Source organism: Lepidochelys olivacea (assembly GCF_965140295.1).
Source record: "Lepidochelys olivacea isolate rLepOli2 genome assembly, chromosome: 3".
Lineage (NCBI taxonomy): Eukaryota > Metazoa > Chordata > Testudines > Cheloniidae > Lepidochelys > Lepidochelys olivacea.
In genome coordinates, this window is record NC_140413.1 from 81,939,193 (window position 1) to 81,963,078 (window position 23,886).

The 23,886-nt window shown below is 38.8% G+C and overlaps 1 protein-coding gene across 1 annotated transcript in view; it reads left to right on the forward strand.

Annotated features, from left to right (window-relative positions):
* PRDM1 (PR/SET domain 1) overlaps positions 1-22,866 on the forward strand; it is a 115,831-nt gene extending 92,965 nt beyond the window's left edge. The window contains exons 5-9 of the mRNA XM_084624793.1: positions 3,911-4,030; positions 8,890-9,139; positions 20,068-21,173; positions 21,572-21,700; positions 21,982-22,866. Coding sequence (XP_084480919.1) covers positions 3,911-4,030; positions 8,890-9,139; positions 20,068-21,173; positions 21,572-21,700; positions 21,982-22,557 — 2,181 coding nt within the window. The 3' untranslated portion in view covers positions 22,558-22,866. The remainder of the gene's footprint in view (positions 1-3,910; positions 4,031-8,889; positions 9,140-20,067; positions 21,174-21,571; positions 21,701-21,981) is intronic.
* Positions 22,867-23,886: the final 1,020 nt, after the last annotated feature.

The following is a 23,886-nucleotide window of genomic DNA, read 5'->3' on the forward strand; positions in this document are numbered from 1 at the left end:
CAGCTGCAGTTTTCTTCCAGTCAATTTAATAAAAATGTTCATATGTTTCAAAACAAAATGCTAACCGAACCACCATTCCAGATTTACATTTACAATTATTATGAAAATATACTGTAATAAATTGAACCAGGGGTGAAAAAAACATGCTATTTATCAGATTTATTTAAGAGCATCCCCTTCTCTCACAACTAATGTGTTATTGGTTAACTCACAGCCCCTACTCCAAACAAAGGAGTGTAAATTCTCCTCAATTTTTTAAAATATCAAAATGAGAATCTAAGGAATACTGTTTTTTGTCTGGGAGCCATGACTTGTCAGGATGTGCTCTGTGACCCAATCTATTGACAAAGATGGATATGCTGAAATGGCAGGGAGGTCGGTGCTGGCCATAAAGTATCTAGTGGAATGGCTTCTGTGGGGGTAGATGAAGCATGAAAGTGTTGAAGCTTTTCAACTTCTCACTGATGTGTTTATAGAAGGCATACAGCAGCCTGCCCCAGCAGTAATTCATTAGGACCCTGGTCAGTTCCAATGGTGTTTCCTTCCTGGGTTAGGTGAACACTGTCATTTAAATGGCCTTTTGAACAAACCTGAGTTTAAGCAGAGTATAAAAAGCAATTATTTAACATCTACATATAATGCACCGATCAAAACACAGCAGTGCTTTCCTTGCAGACAGTATCAGACAGGATCATTGAAGATTCTGCAGCTTGTTGTTCACAATGAGGCAGCTGTCTGCTCTTCTAAATGCTGGCACCTGGTTATCTTAGCACGCAAGCATTGTGTTCATCCTATCACACACAAAGTGGGGTGAAAGTGTCTTAACTTACTTTAGTAAGGAGCATAGCTTATATACATCACAGAAGATATTTCAAATCACAAGTCCAACATGAGAAAATGTTTTTTATTGTAGAAATATTGTTTTTCTGATAATGGAATTAATGATAAGTGTTTGTGGCAGTATCAAGAGATTTGAAGTGTCTACACCTTTAAAAGAGAGAAACATAATTTCAAAAAACATTTTGAAAACAGATTTTTGTTTTGTTGCAAAGTTTAAAATTTTAAATCCAAAGATTTTAGAAAAATCCTTAAAGCCTTAACGTTTTTAGTAGTAGTTTACTTGTGAGAGTCATTATCAGACTCATGTTCATCCACAAGATGTGGTAGCTTCAGACAGTATCCTCACAGTTCACAAGGAGTGTGCTGAAGGACACCTTGTGGACAGAAGTTTGAAATGTTTGCTCTGTATCTGCTTTTGGCAACTAAGGCCCAACTTCCTTTCTGCTTTTGATCCGTAGCATTTTTTCTGATTTGTCTGCAGTCCTTGGCAACCTTGATTACCAACAAAGAACGAAGTACAATAACTAAATCCCACTACACTATGGCATGGCAAGAGTCTCTTTGATCTTGATTATGGCACAGGACCAGCCTCCTGTCTGGCATGAGATCTAGAACCCAGAGTTGTCTTGGTGTCATCAATGTTCCTCTGCTGGCTTGTGATTTTGAGTTTAATGCTACTTGTTCATAACAGTTGAGCTTTTAGAGACATAATTTATACTATACACTCTGATCAGAAACGACAGGTGGCAAAAAGTAGATAGTTAACAAAACAAAAAAGGGTGTTTAGACACGCATGTGTGCACGCACACTTCTAAAAAATATTATGCCAAAATATCTTCCATTAATTATTGGATGATAAACCATATTAATGTTTTATATATTGGGAAAGAATCAAATGCTGTACATATATTAAAAAAAGGATCTGCTGTGTCAGAGAAGCCAATATAGTAAATGTTTCAAGTTGACTACTTCAAGCAGTAGTGATTTCTAGACATTCTGAGAATTTCATTAGATATTTTAATTAAGACCAAGACATTTTAAAACTGTGAAAGAGCTAAAATATACTTTACAGTTAAACTGCTATGAACTTTTCTAGAAAGGGCAGATGGATGTAAATGAAGGTAGATGGGGAAGATGAGAAAGAACATCTGCCTTTTTCAACTCTCTACGAGAAATGTACAAGAAGGATAAAAATAAAACTGGGCCACTGAACATGTTTCAACTTGTGGTAGGTGTAGGAAAATTTCTGGAAGTCCCTTTTTCTCTCACTCTCCAGTCCAGATGCACAAATCTTTGTGTGTGTGTGTGTGCGCACGCGCACACACCAAAACACTTGCAAGACAGCATTACCATCTTCCACATAATCACCAATCCACTTCCCAATGGCCTATATGCTTGATTCCTCAGTAGTTCTTGTTCAGTTCTGTTTCCCTTTTCACATAAAACTTTGCTAAGCGTTAATTGTTTGTTTGCATTTCCAGTCAAGAAGTCAAATCAGAATATTTATCCATAGACAATGTACAATAGAACCTTACTAATTCTCATTTCACTAATACACAAACCAATAATGTGCTCTCATTCACACACACACACACACCCAAACAGAACCATCATAGCCCCATTTTTCAGCAAAGATTTAATAGCAGAAACGGTGGTTGGGTTTCATGTTATAATGCATAGTCACGTTTACAAAATACCATGTACGATGCAGAACATTTGCTAGAGCACTGTGAAGTGCTTCAAGTAAACCTAAATGCTTACTCATCTGAACAAAGTACATAATTGTGATGATCCTTAATTTATTTGGTTAACTGTGTTTGTTTATTTGTGAATTTGCAGAATTCAGGAATCAGCAATGGGGTTCCAATTATTAGTGCCAATCAGCAAGGCTCTGCTGTAGTTCTATGGCACAATAAGAAGTATTACCTAGTAAGGTGTATGAGAGGACTGTATTTAATTGGCTTTACTATGAAAGTTCAGTAAGGTTACCAAACCAACAGCCTGTTTTATTTCTCCTCCCTGCTTCTTAAGCAGTCTTGCAAAGTCCTGCTTTTTGGTTTACAAAATTATTCTGCTTATAACACATTGTTTAAATACACAAAAATTCAGAGGACTGGTGGAGAAAAGGGAAGGACAAAACCAAGAACTCAGCCATGTGTTGTAAAGGGTTACTCAAAGGCACGTTCTTCTGAATAATGATGAATTGCTTCCTGATTTGTGGTCAGTGACTTTTTTAGTGTAATTACTGTCAAGGAGGAAGCTGAACAGCTACAATATGTATCTTAAACTTGGTACAGCAGAGCATTTTCACCAAAAACCTACACTTCCTTGACCAGACCCACGTAACACATATTACAGGAACCTCTGTCTCTTTTAAAGACAGTAATCTGTGAGCACACTTTCCCAAAGTCAGTTCATATTATTTGTTGATTTTTATTGTATGGTAATGGAAGAGTTGTAGGTTTTGGATGTTTTTTCAGCCATTCAACAAGGTACCAGAGCAATAAAAGGGTTTTATTTTTATCTAGAAATAGAGACTGCACTGAACCCCTTTTACAAGAAAACTACAAGAGAGTGGTAATTTCAGCACACTGAAGTGCTTACTACTGAATATTTTTAGTTTCTGAGACTAGAATTTTGACATTCACCTTTGATGAGAAAAGCTACATCTGTAAGTGGTTGGGAGTGGTATTAGTATCAGTAGGTTAGAATTCTTTAATTTGCTGATCTTTTCTTAACTCTGAAACACCTGACCCTCTTGTTTTAAGGGAAAAAAATTGCTTTCAGTGAGTCTTTCTGTTTCTGCTTACAAATACAAACAAATTTCTGTATGGCAGTTTTTCATTATTTATGCACCTGAAGCTCTTTTCACTACTGGCCTCCATATTTTTCAGCAAGAAACTGTAAGTTGACATAGTTTTTCATATCAGATGTCAATGTGGCTGTTAGTTTATTTCTGCTTTTCTGACCTCTCATCAAAAATATATTGGGCTTGGGCTTTTTAGTAAGAACAAGAGTGACTTTTGTTTTCTGTTGAAGATGGGCTGATCATTTGCTCTTCTCCTTGCAGGTTACTGGAGTTGTAAGTAAAGAGTACATCCCTAAAGGAACACGTTTTGGACCCCTGGTAGGAGAGATCTATACCAACGATACAGTTCCCAAGAACGCAAACAGAAAATACTTTTGGCGGGTAAGCAGGAAAAAAACAGCTCCATGTTGATGCAGTAATCAGATCACTAAATGAGTACTGCTGAAAAGCTGGGTCACTTCCTGTTTCAGACCTGTGTGAGTGCAGGGGGCAACTTCTTTACTCTGCCATATATGAACAGAATTCTGAGAGAACAGTGGTGAACTAAGCTGAGTAAACTTCTGGCCCTCTTGGAAATGGGGACAGTGTGGGTGGAGAGTGAGGGAGATGCACAACAGCTCTTGGCTCTGTCTTCTGCAACACATCAGTGCTTGATCATATAAAGAAATAGCTCTGCTACTTGCTGCCAGGGTAGGTTGATTTGCATTTCTACACAAGGAAATAGTAATAAGTCCTTCTTTAAGACTTAAGAATGTCATGTATTCTTGATTTCTAGCTAATACATACTTGAGAGTGAGTAGGATGTATTCTATAATTATATAATCTTTTATGCTGGAATTATTAAATTCTGAATAACTTTTTAAGCATGTTTCAAATTCAACTATTGTAAAACAGTGTTTATCTCTTCAATATGTGTATTTTAAATGAACAGACATTTCTAGGGCCAGTTGAGAAAATGTTGCCAAACTGGCTGCCTCATCATGGCCATGTACCCCACTAATGGCAGGCAGAAATGTTAATGTGATGTTTACTGCTCATAAGGTAGTTCAGCATGGTATGGAGTAGGAGTCTGTGTGTGCTAACTGAGCACTCTGTGTTGATAACTTAGGCACTGGAGGAGTGCCTTAGGCACTCCCTGGAGGAGTAAGGATAGTCTCCTTCCCTTCCCCCCTCCATTTATCTTCTGCCATCCCTTTCATTCAGCCCTTCCTTCCTTCCTTCCTTCTCCTGGTGATTGAGAAACCTCAGTGAACTAATCCCCCAACTTCCTCCACAAACACTTTACCAGTTCTGTATACATCCATTTTGCTCCATCTTCTTCCATGGAACTGAACTTGTTGCCCTCAGATCACTAAGCCGGTCTATCACAGGATTTGATGCAAATATGGGTGAGTGGGAAGAGAGATTTGTACTCTGTATCTGAGCCTTGCCACTGGGAGCCTAATCAAATGGCTTTTTAGTAAGCCTCAGGTTTGCTCTAATTGTCCTGGCACTTGCTTGCATTCTTTATATAGAAAGACTACTGCTACACTGTGCGTGCATAAAAGCATAACTTTACTTTTAGGCCTTGTCTACACTGGCCGTGGTGTATATTATATGTGTAGCTACACACTTCAGTAGAAAGCGGGCTGCTTCCACACTGCTGCACGCGACAGTGTCAATTCTACCACGAGAAGGCAGTGGAGAAAGCTTCTGACAGTGTAGACATGGGAGGAATGACTTGGGCACGTAGGGAACCATGTACGGTACATACCCTAATGGTCTGGAGTGTCTTTACTCGCCTAAGCAGTGCCTTGTCAACTACATTGCTGTTTATACCTGTGCTGGGGGGCATGCAGGATGCATATTCTACATGCCGCCCTAAGTGTAGACATAGCCTTAGTGAGCTTTTCTGTAGCTCTTTTTGGGGCCTCTAAGGAAAAACTAAGTTAAGTAATTACCTCATTTGGGTTTTCTTATACTTTCTCCCACACAATTTTACTCATTGGCACATGGATAATAATTAACATAAATGTTCACACAAGGTGCAGGAGTGTTTTTACGCTTGTGAGACAAAGATCTTGTACTTAATTACCAGAGTCGAGGTCCCAGAAGGGACTTAGGTGTTGCAACACTCAGCTTTGCCACACCTAACTTTTAGATGCCCTGCTGTCCAGTGGAATCCTCTCAACCCTGAGTTAGGTGTCCAGGCTCCTTGTGCAATGCATAGGAAGAGTTAGGTGCTAAAACAAGGGTTTCACAGATGCAAGCGAGTTGAATGAGGAGTTGCCTAAACTAGCCCATAGGAAATGCTGAGGAGAGGGAAGATATTTTAGGTGTCTATCTCCGCTCAGGCTTCTTCTGGAGTTAGGCACCTAAGCCAGGTAAGCCCTTTCTCACAAAAAAAATAGAGATAGAGACAGTCACCCACCCTATACCATTATAGCCAATAGTCCAGTGGTTAGAGCACTCACCTGGGCCATGGAACACCTGTTTGCAGATACCTGCTGTGCCTGGTTTGGAGCAGGGCCTTGAACTTGAACACCAGCCTATGGAGTAAATTTGCTCTCTTTCTGAACTAATATTTAATACCAAGTGGAACAGCTCCAAGAGGAGATTGAGCACTTCTCACTCCAGAAGAGCCAACAGTCTGGTGGTCAGGGTATGCACCTGGAATATGGGAGACCTGGAGTCAAGTCTCTGCTCAAATTGGGCAGGATGGGAATTTGAAAACAGGTCTCCCACATCCTGGGTAAGTACTCTAACCACCAAACTATTGGGCTTTCTAGGACACCCGCACACCAGCCAGCCCCAAAAATTCCCCATCTGGTCACTGCTGGCTGCCTTTTTGTGTCAGGCCCAGTCCAGTAGGCATGGTCTGAAAACGCCTATCTGGCCCCACAGATGGGGAAGTGCCTGTTTTTTGACTTAGGCATGAGGTAGGGTGCCACACAGCTTAGGAGCATCAGGCTTTCAGCAATTTTGCACATGCCCAGCAGCAGAAACTTAGTTGCCAGCAGAGACATTGCCAGCAGAAAGTCAGGCATGTGAGGAATTTGGGTGCCTATATGTTTACTTGGTAGCTGACTGGGTGATTTGAGGAGCTAAGTGTTAGACTTAGGTGCCTTTGTGGGGCTAAGTCCAACACCAGGAGAAAAGAATAATAACTTTTGTGTAACATTACCTGTGGGGAATAATTCAGCAAATATTCAAAGATGGTTTTTAACTATTTTCTAGGATTTTAGTTATATATTGCTGTAAGAAAGATGACCTCATTTTTGTGATGTTACTTTGTTTTAATGTAAAGCTTCTTGGAAATAATATAGGAGTCTTCTAAGGGTCATTAAACTTACTATTATAATCTCTTGATTCAGTACAGACACACTGCCGTAACTCAAATGAATTCCTTCCTCAGGGATTGAAACAGTCTTGCACATGCAAAGGAAGCTGTGGGAGATAACTTCCCACATGCTATAAAAGGCATCCTGATTTTGCTGGCAGGAACAGGAACATCTGCTCTGTGTGAACATAAATGTTCCATGCAAATTACACACACAGATAGGAGAAGGGGGACATGAGGGCTGTGCAAACCTCAGAGTGACATCATTTCTTGTAACTGTACTATGAGTCAGCACATTTTTAATCTTCTTGATAATATATGGAAATCTGGTGAGATGGCAGAATAAGGTTTTGTGGGGGTGTGTATGTGACCTCATGATACTGGTATTTTCTTTTTTTAAAAGAAGTACAGTAAATTGTACTATCTATGGAAGGGTAACTGGAAGACCTTCAGTGTAGCTTTAGAAAGCAGCTTCCGTCTCTAGTAGAAGTGCACAGCAATGGAACCCCAAGTTCCTGGAAGTTTGCAAATCGGAGTAAACAAAGAAACTTGAAAACTCCTCTTGATAGCAGAATTCACCCGGCTCTGTTCCATTTTCTCATAACAAACACACCGCAAAATCTCTCACTAGCTTCTTTGATGAAGCCACATGTATTTCCCCCTTCTCAATTTACAGGAAGTTACTCTTAAAAGAAAGTGATTCTGGTGTTTACTGCCTGCATTAAAGGGCCAGGCTGTCTTTTTCCCTTTTTTTTTTTTTTTTTTTCTTCTCAGTTGACTCTTGCAGTTACTGTTCAAATGAAAAAGAAAGTAGTATGAGCATAGAGACAGAGAGAGATGTATTTCACTGATGAGATCAAACATATTAGGTCTGTTCTTTAGAAAGAGAGAGTTCCTGCCTCAAAGAGATTCCAATCTAAAATCCAAATGGCTCAGTCTAAGACTAACTTTTACCCGATAACTTATTGTGAAACTCAGGCATTCTTAAATGGCTTATTTCATCAAGTAGTGGCTGAACTAATTATTTCCACAAATAAGCTATCTTAATTCTAAAGGACATATTTGTTGAGTTCATTAGATTTTCAGTTAATTTTCATATTCTTATAACTTTGTCAAATGACATCTTCACTCATTGAATTGGGTTTTTTTTCTTGTGCATGTTGCCAAGCAGTTTTATACGGTTGGGTTTGTTTTTTTTTTAAAGTATATGCCTAAACATGCCTATTGAGAGGAAACATGACTTTCATACTGTCAAATGCTGGCCCGTTGCCAGGTCTTCAGTTATGGCAGGTGAAGTTCACCTTAGCCCCACCCAGCTTTTCCAGAAAAAAGCTACATTCCAAGAGTGAGCAAGTGTTACTTTAGGACTGTTGGGGGTGGAGGATGTTTGCATAGTTTAAACCTTTGGGCGGAGGTGGTAGGAAACTGCAAGTACAGAGGCCATAGAATAAAACGGAGAAAGAGACTGTGTTTGACGTAGCCTAGCTAGTCAGTCTTATACACAGGTGACTCAAAGCATTAATGCAAGCACACACTCAAACCTGAAGTCAACAGTATCCCACACTTGTTGGATCATAGCAGCAGAAAAAGACCTCTAAGGTAGACTTACTTCAGACAACTCTTCATGTTCTGTGGCTTTTATGTGTGCACATTAATAGAGCAAAACGTTGACTAAACATAAATGGAAAAGGTAACTGGGAGAATGTACCTAATCAAGAATGAGCTTTATTACTCTTAATGCTGAGAATGTCTTATTTGGAAAGGGGACACCCATTTCTGTATTTATTTTGTTGGTTATTTGGTTGATCGTGGTTTTTTTTTTTTTTTTTAAAGTAATCTCTTATTTGCCGTATGTACTCTGTGTGTGTGTGTGTGTGTATACACTATACACTTATATTCATAATATTCTGCCCTCATTTAGATCTATTCCAGGGGTGAACTTCACCACTTCATTGACGGATTTAATGAGGACAAGAGCAATTGGATGCGCTATGTGAACCCAGCCCATTCTGTTCAGGAGCAGAATTTGGCAGCTTGTCAGAATGGAATGAACATCTATTTCTACACTATCAAGCCCATCCCTGCCAACCAAGAACTACTTGTGTGGTATTGTCCAGACTTTGCAGAGAGACTGCACTATCCTTCCTCCAGAGAGCTGATGATGAATCTCAGTAAGTGGATTACAGCATAAACAAAGAATGCTAGTAATGTCTCTTCTGCCTATGTGATCTAATAATATATTGTATAATTATATAGCTGAATCATCTGTTGTGTCACAGTAGGTGGTTTGGAGTAGAAAGAAGGAATTTAAAAACAGTTTCTTGTGCTGTTTAAATACAAACAGATGATTAAAAATTTAAAGTTATTGGTTTATAATCTGAGAATTATCTGATGAAATCCTACACAGACCATTCCTCTCCCTCTCCCCTCCCTTAAAAATAATTGACATTGCTGCATGCTGAGACTTTAGAGATTCCAGGTTTCATGGGTCTATTTAAAAAAATTCTGCTTTGAAAATGTTCACAAAGGGATGTTTCAGAGTAGCAGCCATGTTAGTCTGTATCCGCAAAAAGAACAGGAGGACTTGTGGCACCTTAGAGACTAACAAATTTATTTGAGCATAAGCTTTTTTACATGCGTCCAGTGAAGTGAGCTGTAGCTCATGAAAGTTTATGCTCAAATATATTTGTTAGTCTCTAAGGTGACACAAGTACTCCTGTTCTGTTCTTTTTACATAGGGATGTATATTTGGGTTCCAAATGGACTGTCCTTACTGTGCAAGGAACTGGACCCAGGCCATGTGCATGTCTTCCAAACCTTTATGTCTAACTTCATTTCTGATAACAACAAAACTCAATTCTCTCTCGAATCAGTTATAGTGTAGTTTAACACAATGTTGTTGTTTTTTTAATTTCTTTCCATGTGTGTCAAAATTGCTAACGGTGTGAAGATGCATTCCTTTTTTTAGCTGTATGTTCTGCCATGGTTTCTGACCATCTCCAACTTTAGACTTTTATCCCTAGATTTGATACACTACTGGGGTCTCATCCAGCGTTAACTGAAAGCAGCAGAAAGACTGCCATTGGCTTTAATCAGACCCTTAGATTCAATTTTCTGTTAGCCTTATAAATAATATGCCTATATATATGTAAGAGTTGGAAACAAAAATTGTAATGCATTTATTTTTATATGAAATGGGATTTACTGCTATCTGGTGATGGAGAATGGGTTATCAAATATCAGTATTAGTTTGGGGGTGGATCAAGATAAAAATGCAGTCCCCATCTTTGTATACAGCACAGACTGCTCAGGAATTGCCAATACACATTTCTCCTCCTTTGTACTTTCATTAGTTGCTTCCCACCCCCTTAGTGATTACAAAGCATGTTTACTCTTTTGAAACACTAGAAATGCTTATTTAGGTACTAAGGATCTGAAGTTCCTAGGTTCCTTACTCAAACAACATTGATTTGCTGACTATAACCTTATCTCAAATGTCATTTCATTAGTTACCATGCAATTTGGTCTCCTGTTACGCCTAAACTGTGCAGGCCTATCCATGTGACATGTCAACAACATTAGAGGTTCATTGGTTCATGTGTACAAGTAGTTTGCAAACATATAATTAGTCACATTTCAAAATTTATCTATGCATCCATTTTTTTCCATCTCTGCTGGCTTTTTGTGTTACCTGTACTCCCCACTGATACAGCAAGATATTTGTAAAGTACTGACAAATACTGTGTTGACTATTGTCTAGATCACTGTGTGTGTCTGGAAGCATTCAGCATCTGTATCTTTATGAAACTGTTCTGTAAAAGTAGGTTTTAGACCTGGATTGGAGCCACTAGCAGTGTAAGGAAGTGTACTGTTTCCTAACAGTTTTGTGTACTTGAAAATAGACGACAGAGAACATCCTATATTGGCATGTGGACATAGAGACTGATAGGTCTCTTCCACTTCTGATTTTTTACATTCCTTAAACTCTCTATCATTTTTATTAACTATATTTAAATTAGAGATTGTCCTTGCCTTGCACATCTACAGTTTAGCAATACAGAGAAATGAGCATAAGTCCTTTAGTTTTTTAAATGGGCTTCCTTCCACCGTTAGTACTGGCCCTCCCCTGTTAAAGCAAATCTTGTCTACACTCTTCCCCTTCCCTCCCCTCTTCCCCCGCCATATCCCTGGGACAAATATGTTTTGGGCAATGAGGCCTACAGTCTGGCAATAAAACCTTCACAATAGGTTGTGTCCAACAACTTTTCTGACCCATTGGACCATCAGACGTTTGTGGTCTGTTCATTGAAGGTATAATGTAGCATTGCAATTCATACAGTGGTGCTGGAACAATTTTTGTAGTGGGGGTGCTGAAGGCAGAAACCATGTATTTGGGTTGTTATTCCTACTTCAAACCAGGGGGTGCAGGAGCACCCCTAGATCCAGCACTGATATTTCTCCAGATTTAATATTAGAGAAACTACTATACCAGGAAAAACAACAAGGAGTCCGGTGGCACCTGAAAGACTAACAAATTTATTTGGGTATAAGCTTTTGTGGGCTAGAACCATACCCAAATAAATCTGTTAGTCTTTAAGGTGCCACCAGACTCCTTGTTGTTTTTTGGATGCAGACTAACACAGCTACCCCTCTGATACTATACCAGCACTAATATTAGTGACACTACTATACCAGCTTTAGCTTTCCTCAGCACCAGCTCTTACAAGTTAAAATTAGCAGATACCCACTAATTTCTCCAACCTTCCAGAGAGACCTCAGTGGCAGTCTCCAAGCTAGGAAAAAATCCAAAAGGCTTTGTCCTGGACTGTTAAGATCCTGCACAAGCTGTAGATTTTAGACTTTTTAGACTTTCCAGCGATAAAATAATCAAAGAATTTCCTCTAGCTTAACTGAAGCCCTTAATTGAAGGAAGTTATCAGAACCACTACATAGAACACACACACAGACACACTCACTTGCCTCCATGAGGACAAATTTTTAACTTTAAATATAACCTTTCAAGTTAGTTCATTTAGGCTCCAATTCAGGAAAGAGTATGTATTCAGGACAGCATTTAAGCACATGCTTAATTATGAGCTTTAGTGCTTTCCTGAATCAAGCCTGAGGCCCATGTTCTGCAAACATTTATGCACAGTGGGACTACTCATTGTAGTAAAGTTGATCATACGCATAAGTGTTTGCAAGGAAATACAAGGTGTTTGTAGGATCAGGGCCCTGATTTGTCTTAGGGGAAGGAAGTATAATCTTACCATTTACATATTTTTGTCTTCCTTTTTTCTTAATCTATTGACATTGTTTTGAATCAAGATTTGAGTAATAACAACAAAGAAAATCACCTTCAAATAGTTCCTGTATTACATGTTGTGCAATACATGTTTTAGGTGTGGTGACACATGATTTCTACATTCTGTGGACCGAGAAAATAATTTCCACTATTTCAAACCTGCTGCACTTACTGAATAACGATTCCAAATGAATCCTGACAGTCACTAATAGTCTAAAGCCTATCATGTTTTAATATAACTGGCATAGACTCAGGAAATTTGATTGTGGTCCCTCATGTTCTGTGGAGCACCTCAATTTTAGAGTTGTGTTGAGGCTGTTTTTTGTTTTTGTGTTTTTGTTGACTTCTCCCAAATAGAATCATGTTGAATCAGGACATGACTGTGTGATACAGTGTCTTTCATTGCATCATAAGATGATGCAACAGCCTGCTGTCCTAACAAGTTTATCCCATCAGACAAACACAGGAAGGTGACACCCTATTTTGATAAACCTGTGTGAAAGGTTTGGAAATATAATTTGCAGACCTAACAAAAGCCTTTTCAAGAGAGAAAAATGTTAAAGGGACACTGGCTGGGTTAAAAAGAAATCAATACCTGTGCTATCTATGTTAACTTTTGAACAAAACATTTTTTAAAAACTCTAATCTAATTTTCATTCTTTATCCTGCCTCTCTTACATTTTGTACTTCTTTGCTTAAAACAGTTAAAATAGGCTAGTTATTTTCCCATTTGTTTATGGTCAGTTTCACTTTCTGGTTTTAATGTAGTTGGACAATGCTACAATGTTTGGGTTGGCAGGAAATAGTAAAAAAAAAATTGGAATCTTAAAAAGGTCATGGAAAGATTTTATATAGGTTTTGTAAGAGACCTAAATTTGGGGCTAAATTTGACTTTATAGTGCCCCTTTAAAATGTTGAGAATTAAGTTAAGGCCTCTTTCAAAGACCTTCCTTATGCAAAACATTTTTTAAAAAATCAAGTCACACAGTCTTGGACCCATTTAGAAAACAGATGATCAAATTATATACTTGTAAATGTTGGTCTCCATTCTCGGTTTGAGTGGAAACGTTCTTTGTTTTGCCTACTTCAGAACTTCTAGGTTCTCTTTCTACTAGCAAAGGAGGTTCTTAATTTAGATCGAAAATGTGAATCGGCACAATTAAACTTCACCACTCGAAGTGTTGAGTAGCATTTTACTCTTGAAATGACTCTACCCGCCTACAACGGTTTTTCAAGTTTTTAGAAAAAAACAGATCTTTTGTTTTTGTTAACTATCTGAAGCTACAGCTAGGAGAGGCATAAATGAGAACAAAAAGAACTGACAGCTATTCAGCTCGTTGTGAAAATAGGCCCCCAAATCCATAAACTGGAAGGGGCTGAGGGGCTTCACATAGCCTTTCTTAAACATTGTATTAAAACTTTTGAGGAACAAGTGTTTTGCATCTATCTCTTACTCTTCTAAAGCCTGATCCAATATCCATTGAATTAGGTTGGAGTCTTTCCACTGACTTCAGTGGGAGCTAGCTCAGGCCCCTGTAAGAGGAGCATCTTTTTGTCAGTTCAGTAACTTAATGATGCAATCCTATGGTTCCTGTTTGTCACAAACCTATCAACTATTTTGTCTCAGACCAGATGTGTGATAGTGTATGTGTACAATAGGTGTTGTTATATCACCAATGCTTAAAGGAAAAAACCCACTTTGGTAAGGAATAATTCAATTTATGGGTACTTTCAAGAATAAAAATTACAAACCTCCAAATCAACTTCAACCCAAGTTTCAATCCAGCTTGCCCAGTAGGACATAGGAGCCTTTCTGTAGGGGAATACTACCAACCACCTGACCAGGATGGTTATAGTCGCTGTGAAATGCTCAGGGAAATTAGAGAGGCTATAAAAATAAAAAACTCAATAATAATGGATGATTTCAACTATCCCCATGTTGAATGGGTACATGTCACCTCAGGACAAGATGCAGAGATAAAGTTTCTTGGCATCTTAAATGACTGCTTCTTTGAGCAGCTAATCCTGGAACCCACAAGAAGAGAGGCAATTCTTGATTTAGTCCTAAGTGGTGCACAGGAGCTGGTCCAAGAGGTGAATATAGCTGAACTGCTTGGTAATAGTGTCCATAACAGAATAAAATTTAACATCGGGGTGGGGAGGGAGAGGAAACATACCAAAGCAGCCCAACACCATACCATTTAATTTCAGAAGGGCAACTACCCAAAAAAGAGTAAGTTAGTTAAACAGAAATTAAAAGGTACAAAAGTGAAATCTCTGCAAGTTGCATGGAAACTTTTTAAAGACACCTTAATAGAGACTCAATTTAAATGTCTACCTCAAATTAAAAAACCTAGTAAGAGGACCAAAAAAATGCCACTGTGGCTAAACAACAAAGTAAAAGAAATAGAGACAAAAAAGCATCTTTAAAAAGTGGAAGTTAAATTCCATTGAGGAAAATAAAAAGGAGCATAAACTTTGGCAAGTGAAGTGTAAAAATATAATTAGGAAGGCCAAAAATGAATTTGAAGAACAGCTAGCCAAAGACTCAAAAAGTAACAGCAAAAAAAATTTTTTGGAGTACATCAGAAGCAGGAAGCCTGCTAAACAACCAGTGGGTCCACTGGACGATAGAGATGCTATAGGAGCACTCCAGGACGATAAGGCCATTGCGGAGAAACTAAATAAATTCTTTGCATCAGTCTTCATAGCTGAGGATGTGAGGGAGATTCCCAAACCTGAGCCTTTTTTTTTTTTTTTTTTTTTTTTTTTTAAGGTGACAAATCTCTGGAACTGTCCCAAATTGAGGTGCATTAGAGGTGGTTTTGGAACAAACTGATAAGTTAAATAGTAATAAGTCACCAGGAACAGATGGTACTTACCCAAGAGTTCGAAGGAACTCAAATGTGAAATTATAGAGCTATTAACTATGGAATATAATCAAATCATTTACATCAGCTTCTGTACCAGACGACTAGAGGATAGCTAGTATGATGACAATTTAAAAAAAAAAAATTCCAGAAGTGATCTCAGAAATTACAGGCTGGTGAACCTAACTTCAGTATCAGGAAAAATTGCTTGAAAGTGTAGTATAGAACAGAATTATCTGATACATAGATGAACACAATTCATTGGGGAAGAGTCAGCATGGTTTTTGTAAAGGAAAACCATGCCTCATCAATCTATTAGAATTCTTTGAGGGGGCCAACTAGCATGTGGAAAAGTATAATCCAGTGGATACTTAAACTTTCAGAAAGCCTTTGACAAGGTCCCTCACCAATGGCTCTTAAGCAAAGTAAGCAGTCATGGGATAAGAGGGAAGGTCCACATGCATCAGTAACTGGTTAAAAGATAGGAAACAAAGGGTAAGAATAAATGGTCAGTTTTCAGAATGGAGAGAGGTAAATAGTGGTGTCTCTCAAGGGTCTGTACTGTTCAACATATTCACAAATGATCTGCAAAAAAGGGATAAATAGTGAGGTGGCAAAATTTTCAGATGATAGAAAACTACTCAAAATACTTAAAACCAAAGCAGACTGCGAAGAGTAACAAAGATCTCATAAAACTGTGCGATGGAACAACAAAATAGCCGATGAAATTCAGTGTTGATAAATGCAAAGTAATGCACTTTGGAAAACATATCCCAACTATACATATAAAATTATAAAGTTTAAATTAGCTGTTGCCACTCAAGAAAAAGGTCTTGGAGTCATTGTGGATAGTTCTCTGAAAACATCCACTCAATGCGCAGCAGCAGTCAAATAGCAAACAGAATGTTGGGAATCATTAAGAAAGGGATAGATAATAAGACAGAAAATATCATATTGCCTCTATATAAATCCATGGTACACCCACATCTTGAATACTGCATGCAGATCTGGTCACCCTATCTCAAAGATATATTGGCATTGGAAAAGGTACAGAAAAGGGCAACAAAAATTATTAGGGGTATGGAACGGCTGCCATATGAGGAGAGATTAATAAGACTAAGACTTTTCATCTTGGAAAAGAGACGACTAAGGGGGATATGATAGAGGTCTATAAAATCATGACTGGTGTGGAGAAAGTAAATAAGGAAGTGTTATTTACTCCTTCTCATAACACAAGTACTAGGGGTCACCAAATGAAATTAATAGGCAGCAGGTTTAAAACAAACAAAAGGAAATATTTCTTCACACAATGCACAGTAACCTGTGGAATTCCTTGCCAGAGGATGTTGTGAAGGCCCAGACTATAACAGGGTTCAAAAAAGAACTAGATAAATTCATGGAGAATAGGTCCATCAATGGCTATTAGCCAGGAAGGGCAGAGATGCACAGCCATGCTCTGAAGTGTCCTTAGCCTCAATTTGCCAGAAGCTGGAAATGAGTGACAGGGGATGGATCACTTGACTATTACTAGTTTTGTTAATTCCCTCTGAAGCACCTGGCATTGGCCACTGTCTGAAGACAGGACACTGGGCTAGATGGACCATTAGTCTGATCCTGTATGGCCGTTCTTATGTAGTTCCCCACATTACACTAGTTTGACACTATACCAGGGATCAACAACCTTTGGCCCGCGGACCGCCAGGGTAAGCCCCCTGGCAGTCTGGGCCAGATTGTTTAACTGCCGCGTCCACAGGTTCAGCTGATTGCAGCTCCTACTGGCCGCGTTTCGCCACTCCAGGCCAATGGGGGCTGCAGGAAGCCGCGCCCAGCACATCCTTCGGCCCGCGCCGCTTCCCAAAGCCCCAATTGGCCTGCAGCAGTGAACCGCGGCCAGTGGGAGCCACGATCAGCTGAACCTGTGGACACGGCTGGTAAACAAACCGCCCGGCCTGCCAGGGGCTTACCCACTTGCCAGAGTTTTCCAATCCCTGAACTATACTGATGTACTTATTTATGGTTTCAGAGTTTCATCTGTCAGATATCTCCCACTGCAGTGGTGTGCTCAGGTGAGATTAGCATATACAAGGAGAAAAGGCAAATAAGGATTTATGAGAGAAAGATAACATGCAAATTCAAGAAGTCTGGCATGATTATACTTAAAAATACTCCTTAAATAGTTGAGGCTCCTGTCTACACACTGAAATTAGTAGGAGGGAAAGTATTATTGAGATCCCTGAAGGAAAATGGCAATTAAGTTCAGTCTGTCAAGTGGCAATGTTGGACTATTGTGCAAAGAAAATTACATTCCCTGAATAATCTTTCTTGTAGCTCACTCCTACACGTAACAAACGTACCTTCCACACCCTAATTGTTTAATCTCATCACACAGGAAAATTCATTCCTTCAGCTGAGACAGTCTGGATTCCTATGTCATTTTTTCAGCAGAGCTGTCCCTTCTTCTCCCTCTACCTTTTTTCTTCAAAAAACAGAAGTGGCAATTTGAACTTCCTGCTTGACAGGCCTTACTGATATGGGCCTGATAAGCTGATATTTATTTTTTGTCTAGTGGCTTCACAAGCCCTTCTCCTCTACCGGCTTTCAATAACCCCTGATCAGTATCTTTTCTGATAGTGTCACTCTGAATGTTTGCTCTGTGCTGCTGGCTCAGCAAGGAGCAACTGATAATAAGACAGAGATAACATTCTCCTAGAACTCCACTAGGGAGACATGGGAGCTCTTGAACCCAGCAAACTAATATATTGATATTAAGACTTAAAATTATATATAATTGATTACTAGTTCACAAAGACAGACATTTCAAGTAAAACAGATTTTGTGACTTTAAAAATAAATAAATAAAGCTGTCTCCAGGTCATTATTTTCTCTTTCCTATTTTAATAGGATGGGTGATATTTTACAGGGATAAGCCAGGCTCTTTGTTGCCTGAGACATTTCCCAGAAATGTTGGCCAAGGAGAAAAAGGAAAATTCATGCTGTTATGAAAAGTGGCCTGGGCTGTTAAAAGTCCTCACATAATAGATGAGACCCTAAAAAAAATAAAAAAATGGAGGCCTTATTGAAGATCCACTAACTCTCACACAACTGCAAGGTACACCTTTAAAGAGTGAAGTGTTGAGAGTTCCTTGTTTATTATATTATTAGTAGTAGTTATTAAGGAAGATGTGAGGACTTGAATAATTATACTGGTATCTAGAAAGGCAATTGGGAAGTTGATTGATCATAAAGTACTCTCTGTACTTCTGTTTGTGCTTTCTAGATAGTATTCCAATTTAAAGCATTTGATGCTTAAGCATATGGACATCTCTATACTTTCAATAAATTTTTAAGGTATAAAAGCTGCTCATGTTTTTGGAATTGTCATTGAAAACCCCATATCTATTCCTGATGCTAGTCACTTGCCACTTGATGAAGATTTGACTTTGAGAATTAATTGTTCTAAGTGGAATAAGACTTTGAAAGGTCCTCTTTTTAACCCCAGTATTTTTAAGTAAAGGATCATTTTTTGCCTCAGTGTAATACTGCAAATCATAGATTCACTGAATGATTCTCAGTGTTCAGACAACAAACCTATGACAAAAGGGACAGTGCTTACTGGCTCTTAGTATATTGCCTAGTGATTTTAGTTGATCCACCAAAAATAAGTAGAAGTTTTTTACTGACCAGCTCAGTTAAGAAAAAAAGTCAATAAGTAGAAACTCTGCAATACTATCAAATAGCACTGCTTCCTCGTGTCAATTGATAGCAATTTACCATTGGATATGCAAAAACGTAGATACAAACAGTTGTGAATATATCATCATCATTATTTGTATTACTATAGTACCTAGTATCCCTAGTCATGATTGTATAAAGCTTCTCTTGTGGTTTATCCTGTAATAAAACATCTTACAAACAATCACTGTATGGTTATATAACTACTAACTTTAGGAGATTAGCTAAAGCAAAATTCTTTCTACTAAAGATACCTCTTATGGTAATTTTTATATCACATATGTCTGGACAAGTATAAAGAGTTTCTGACAGATAATCTAAAATGGCTATTCTGAACAAATTTAAATGGACACTAGCAAGTATTTTGTTTCAAAATGTAGATTTCTGTAGGGAAAAAAATTGACTTAGGCTGGAGCCATGAATCTTGCTTTCCTTTGCTCTAATTTGGTGAAGTCTTTATAAAGTACAGCTGGAAGTAAAGGAGTTTTGCACACACCGAAAGCCATAGAAAATCTGCAGTAAATAGCCTGCTTTGTTGTAGATGTTACTAGGCATTATATTGAATGACTAATGGTCTGTTTACTGATGTAGAATACCTTCTTTCTGAAGAAGGCTTTCATCGTAGCCAGTCCCATATTTTTTAGTACTGTAAGTAATTGAACTGGCTGGTGAAGTGCCTGTTGTGGTTTGGCAAAGGTTGATTTGCCATGCCTTGCTATTCCAAGGAAAAGCGTTTCTGAGAGCTCAAACTCTCCAGAGGCTTTCTGTTAAACCTATATTATTAACAAATACTTGTTTATCCCAGTTATTAGAAATCTATTGTATGTAGGGAATTTATAGCGGATCTACTCAAATTCCTGGGGAGGTGGGATAAATCAGTTTGAACATAGACGACTGCCACTCTCAGAACGAATCATCATCAGACTGCTCTAGCTCTGTGTATACTTGCTGATATCCCTTATATTAACGGTGTATATCTGACTTGCTTTTTGTTAACTCTTTACATCCCAAAGTAGTCCTCCTTTGCACAGAAGCTAACTTTTTTGGATGAGTTAAAAGATTGTACCTGACAAGAGTCACCTGTTCTTCTGACCTTCTTGTTAAGCTTGTAGAGGTAGATTGTACTTAAAAATGAGGAATGTTGTTTCATATTGACTTGTTAAATAATCATTGCCTTGTCTTTGTCTTTCAGCACAAAGCCACGTTAATCCAAAGCAGCAAAGCACTGATAAAAATGAGCTTTATCAGAAAAGTATCCCAAAGAGAGAGCACAGTGTGAAAGAAATCCTGAAAACTGAACCCAACCATTCAAAAGGAAAGGACTTATTCCAGACTAACATTTCACCAGTTACTCCAGAAAAACACTTGGATGACTTGAGAAAAAACTGTAGCCCGGAAAGGTCTTTCTTTCCTCGTGTTGTCTATCCAATCCGACCTCACATTCCAGAAGATTATTTGAAAACTTCCCTACTTTATGGGATGGAAAGACCTAGCTACATTACTCACTCACCCATCCAGTCTTCTACCACACCAAGTCCTTCAGCAAGGAGCAGCCCAGACCAAAGCTTAAAAAGCTCAAGCCCTCACAGCAGTCCAGGGGTTACAGTTTCACCTCTGGCACCTACTTCTCAAGAACACAGAGAATCTTACCCATACTTGAATGGACCCTATGGCTCAGAAGGATTGGGGTCTTACCCCGGATATGCACCCCCTAGCCATCTCTCACCAGCCTTTTTATCCTCTTATAATTCCCACTATCCAAAATTCCTGTTACCTCCGTACAGTATGAGCTGTAATAACCTGAGTGGTTTGAACAATATCAATGGCATCAACAATTTCAATCTGTTCCCAGGGATGTATCCTCTCTATAGCAACCTACTCAGTGGAGGAAGCCTTTCCCATCACATGCTGAACCCAGCTCCTCTTCCAAGTTCATTGCCACCTGAAGGAGGCCGTAGATTGCTACAACCCGATCATCCAAGAGACTTTCTCATACCAGCACCTAACAGTGCCTTTTCCATCACAGGTGCTGCTGCCAGCATGAAAGACAAATCATGCAGCCCCACCAGTGGGTCCCCCACAGCTGGCACAGCAGCCACTTCAGAACACATAATGCAACCTAAACCTACCTCAGCAGTATTGGCTGCCACCAGTGAAGAAGCCATGAATCTCATTAAAAGTAAGAGGAATGTGACTGGTTACAAAACCCTTCCATATCCACTGAAGAAGCAGAATGGGAAGATCAAGTATGAATGCAATGTTTGCTCCAAGACCTTTGGCCAGCTCTCCAATCTGAAGGTAGGCATTAAGGAGATAGCCTAATTATAAGGAAAACATTCCCATCTTTAACAAAATATATTAAGTTTCCATCATGGTTGGAAGGCTTATATTTTTTTTCTGTAACTTACCTAGCACCCATGCTTTCTTTCTTTTAAGAGACAACCAATTCATCTAGGTTTCATACTATACTTATCACCATGCTATCATGGTAGTAAACGTGGTGGTTTAATTTTTTTTAAAATGTATTTTTTTTTAATGTTGGAGTGGCCTAAAAAAAGTAACTTGAGGATTTCCATGCAATGTGTTCTGCCTGTGGGATGTCTCTAGTAACTTTGCAAATGTTTGCGGGTTTTTGTTTTTAAAGTACTATCTTTGTAATTACTAGAAACTATAGTAAATATTTTGTTTCTCATTAGGTCCACCTCAGAGTACATAGTGGAGAGAGACCGTTCAAATGTCAGACTTGCAATAAAGGGTTCACTCAGCTGGCTCATCTCCAGAAGCACTATCTGGTACACACAGGAGAAAAGCCTCATGAGTGTCAGGTATGTAGTGTTCCATGCACTGCGAGATCATCAGCTTCACTTTTTGCCTGCTACAGCATCTGTCAGACAAGCTGTAGGCCAAATGCTACTCAGCAAGATTAAAAAGTCAATTTGGGGGTGTTTGTTTTAAATGTGAAAGTCTAAAGATGCAGTGATGGCAAGCGGCTTTTTCAACACACCAGGCTTTCCTATTTATCTGCAATTACAAACAAACAAAAACAACCCTCCCACTCACTCACTGTTTTTTTTTGTTTTTTTTTTCCTGTTGCCTCCAAAATTAGGTTTGCCATAAACGATTCAGCAGCACTAGCAATCTAAAGACCCATCTGCGACTCCACTCTGGAGAAAAGCCTTATCAGTGCAAGCTGTGCCCTGCTAAATTCACCCAGTTTGTGCACCTGAAGTTGCACAAGCGTCTCCATACCAGGGAACGGCCACACAAGTGTGTCCACTGCCACAAGAGCTATATTCACCTCTGCAGCCTCAAAGTCCATCTGAAAGGCAACTGCCCTGTAGCCCCTGCCTCTGGCCTCTCAATGGAGGACCTGAATCGTATTAATGAAGAGATTGAGAAGTTCGACATCAGTGACAGTGCTGACAGGCTGGAAGATGTGGAGGACAATATCGATATGGCATCCATTGTCGAAAAAGAAATACTGACCATGCTCAGAAGAGAGCTAGAAGGAGCTAGTCTTAAAGTATCTTTGCAGAGGAACATGGGAAATGGACTTATCTCCTCAGGATGTAACCTTTACGAATCTTCAGACATGTCAATTATGAAGTTGCCTCATGGTCATCCACTACCTCTGTTACCTATAAAGGTCAAGCAAGAAACAGTTGAACCAATGGACCCTTAAGACTTTTTTCCCCCGCAAAGAAGTGATTTTTATTTATGACTTGGCAAGTCAGGGTGCCTGTAGCAATTGTACATAGTTTCTATGCTGCAAAGCAATCTTGGCTTACAGTAGTTTCCCTCGTCCTCCAGTTGAAAGAAGGAACTCCAAAGTTACTGTATTCTCAGGGCATGAAAAGAGGCAAGGACTATGTATTGCCTCCCCACTTACTAAAAAACAATCACCAATCCATAATTACCTTTTCAATGACAGTACTTCATAATTTATTATGCAATTTACCATTCTAAAAGCAATAATTAGCAAACGTTTACAATGACCAGAAAATTCGTTGTAATTTTGAATATAAATCTTTATATTTTTATCTTGTGGCCATTCTTTGTAGATAATTTTTTTTTCTGTGCACATCTATTTTAAAAACCTAAGATTGGGGGAGGAAACATTACTTCAGTAAATGTGTCTATGTACCAGCGTTTTTGAAAATGAGGTTTTTGTATTGCCAAAGGTGGGTATTTGACATGTTGAATGGTTTGAAAAGTGCTGTGTACTTTCATGGAGCAGGTAGATGTGCAAAATCATTTCCCCTCTCCCCCCACCCTCTGAAAAAAAAAAAAAGTGACTAGCAGTAAACAGGGAAAAGAATACCATACCTGCCTATCTGTGAGTTGTAAAGAGATTTTTCTATCTGCAGCACTACCCATAACAGATGTGGAATAACAAATACCCAGCCTCACATAAATAATACAACAGGCAGGCTTTTAGAAAATAATAGTAGACACATTACATTCTGCAACTTTGTAACCCAAAGCAATGCATGAATGTGAAAAAGTGGCTGTTTCTAAAAATGACGATTAAACTTTTTGCAAAAACAGCTTAAAAGTCAAACGTATAGATATCCCAAATGTGCTGCCTACAAGGAGTATTTGGCTGAGACTTTATTTCCAGAGTCTTCTGGGGATCAGAAGATGGTCAGATTCCTTGAGAAATAAGGTTTTTTTGTTTTTATTCCCCACCCAGTTTCCTTGGGCAGAAGGGGATAATGAAGTCCTTTCCTGGCACTTTTTTTTTTTTTTTTTTTTTTTGGGCTTCCTGTACGATTCAGAGTTTCTTCAGTATTTGTGTTTGTACATTTTGTGGTTAATTTAATTAAAGATGAAAAGGGCATTGGCAAAGTTGTTGAACAACAATTACCTCATTGCGTGTGTCCAGTGGTGCAGAAAATGCTGTTTTATCTAATGCTTTGCTACTTTCGAGAAGAAACCAAATGTTCACAGAAAAGATAGAATGCACGTTCTTTTATCTTTTTGTTTTGCTAAGCCCAAAGATATCATGTTG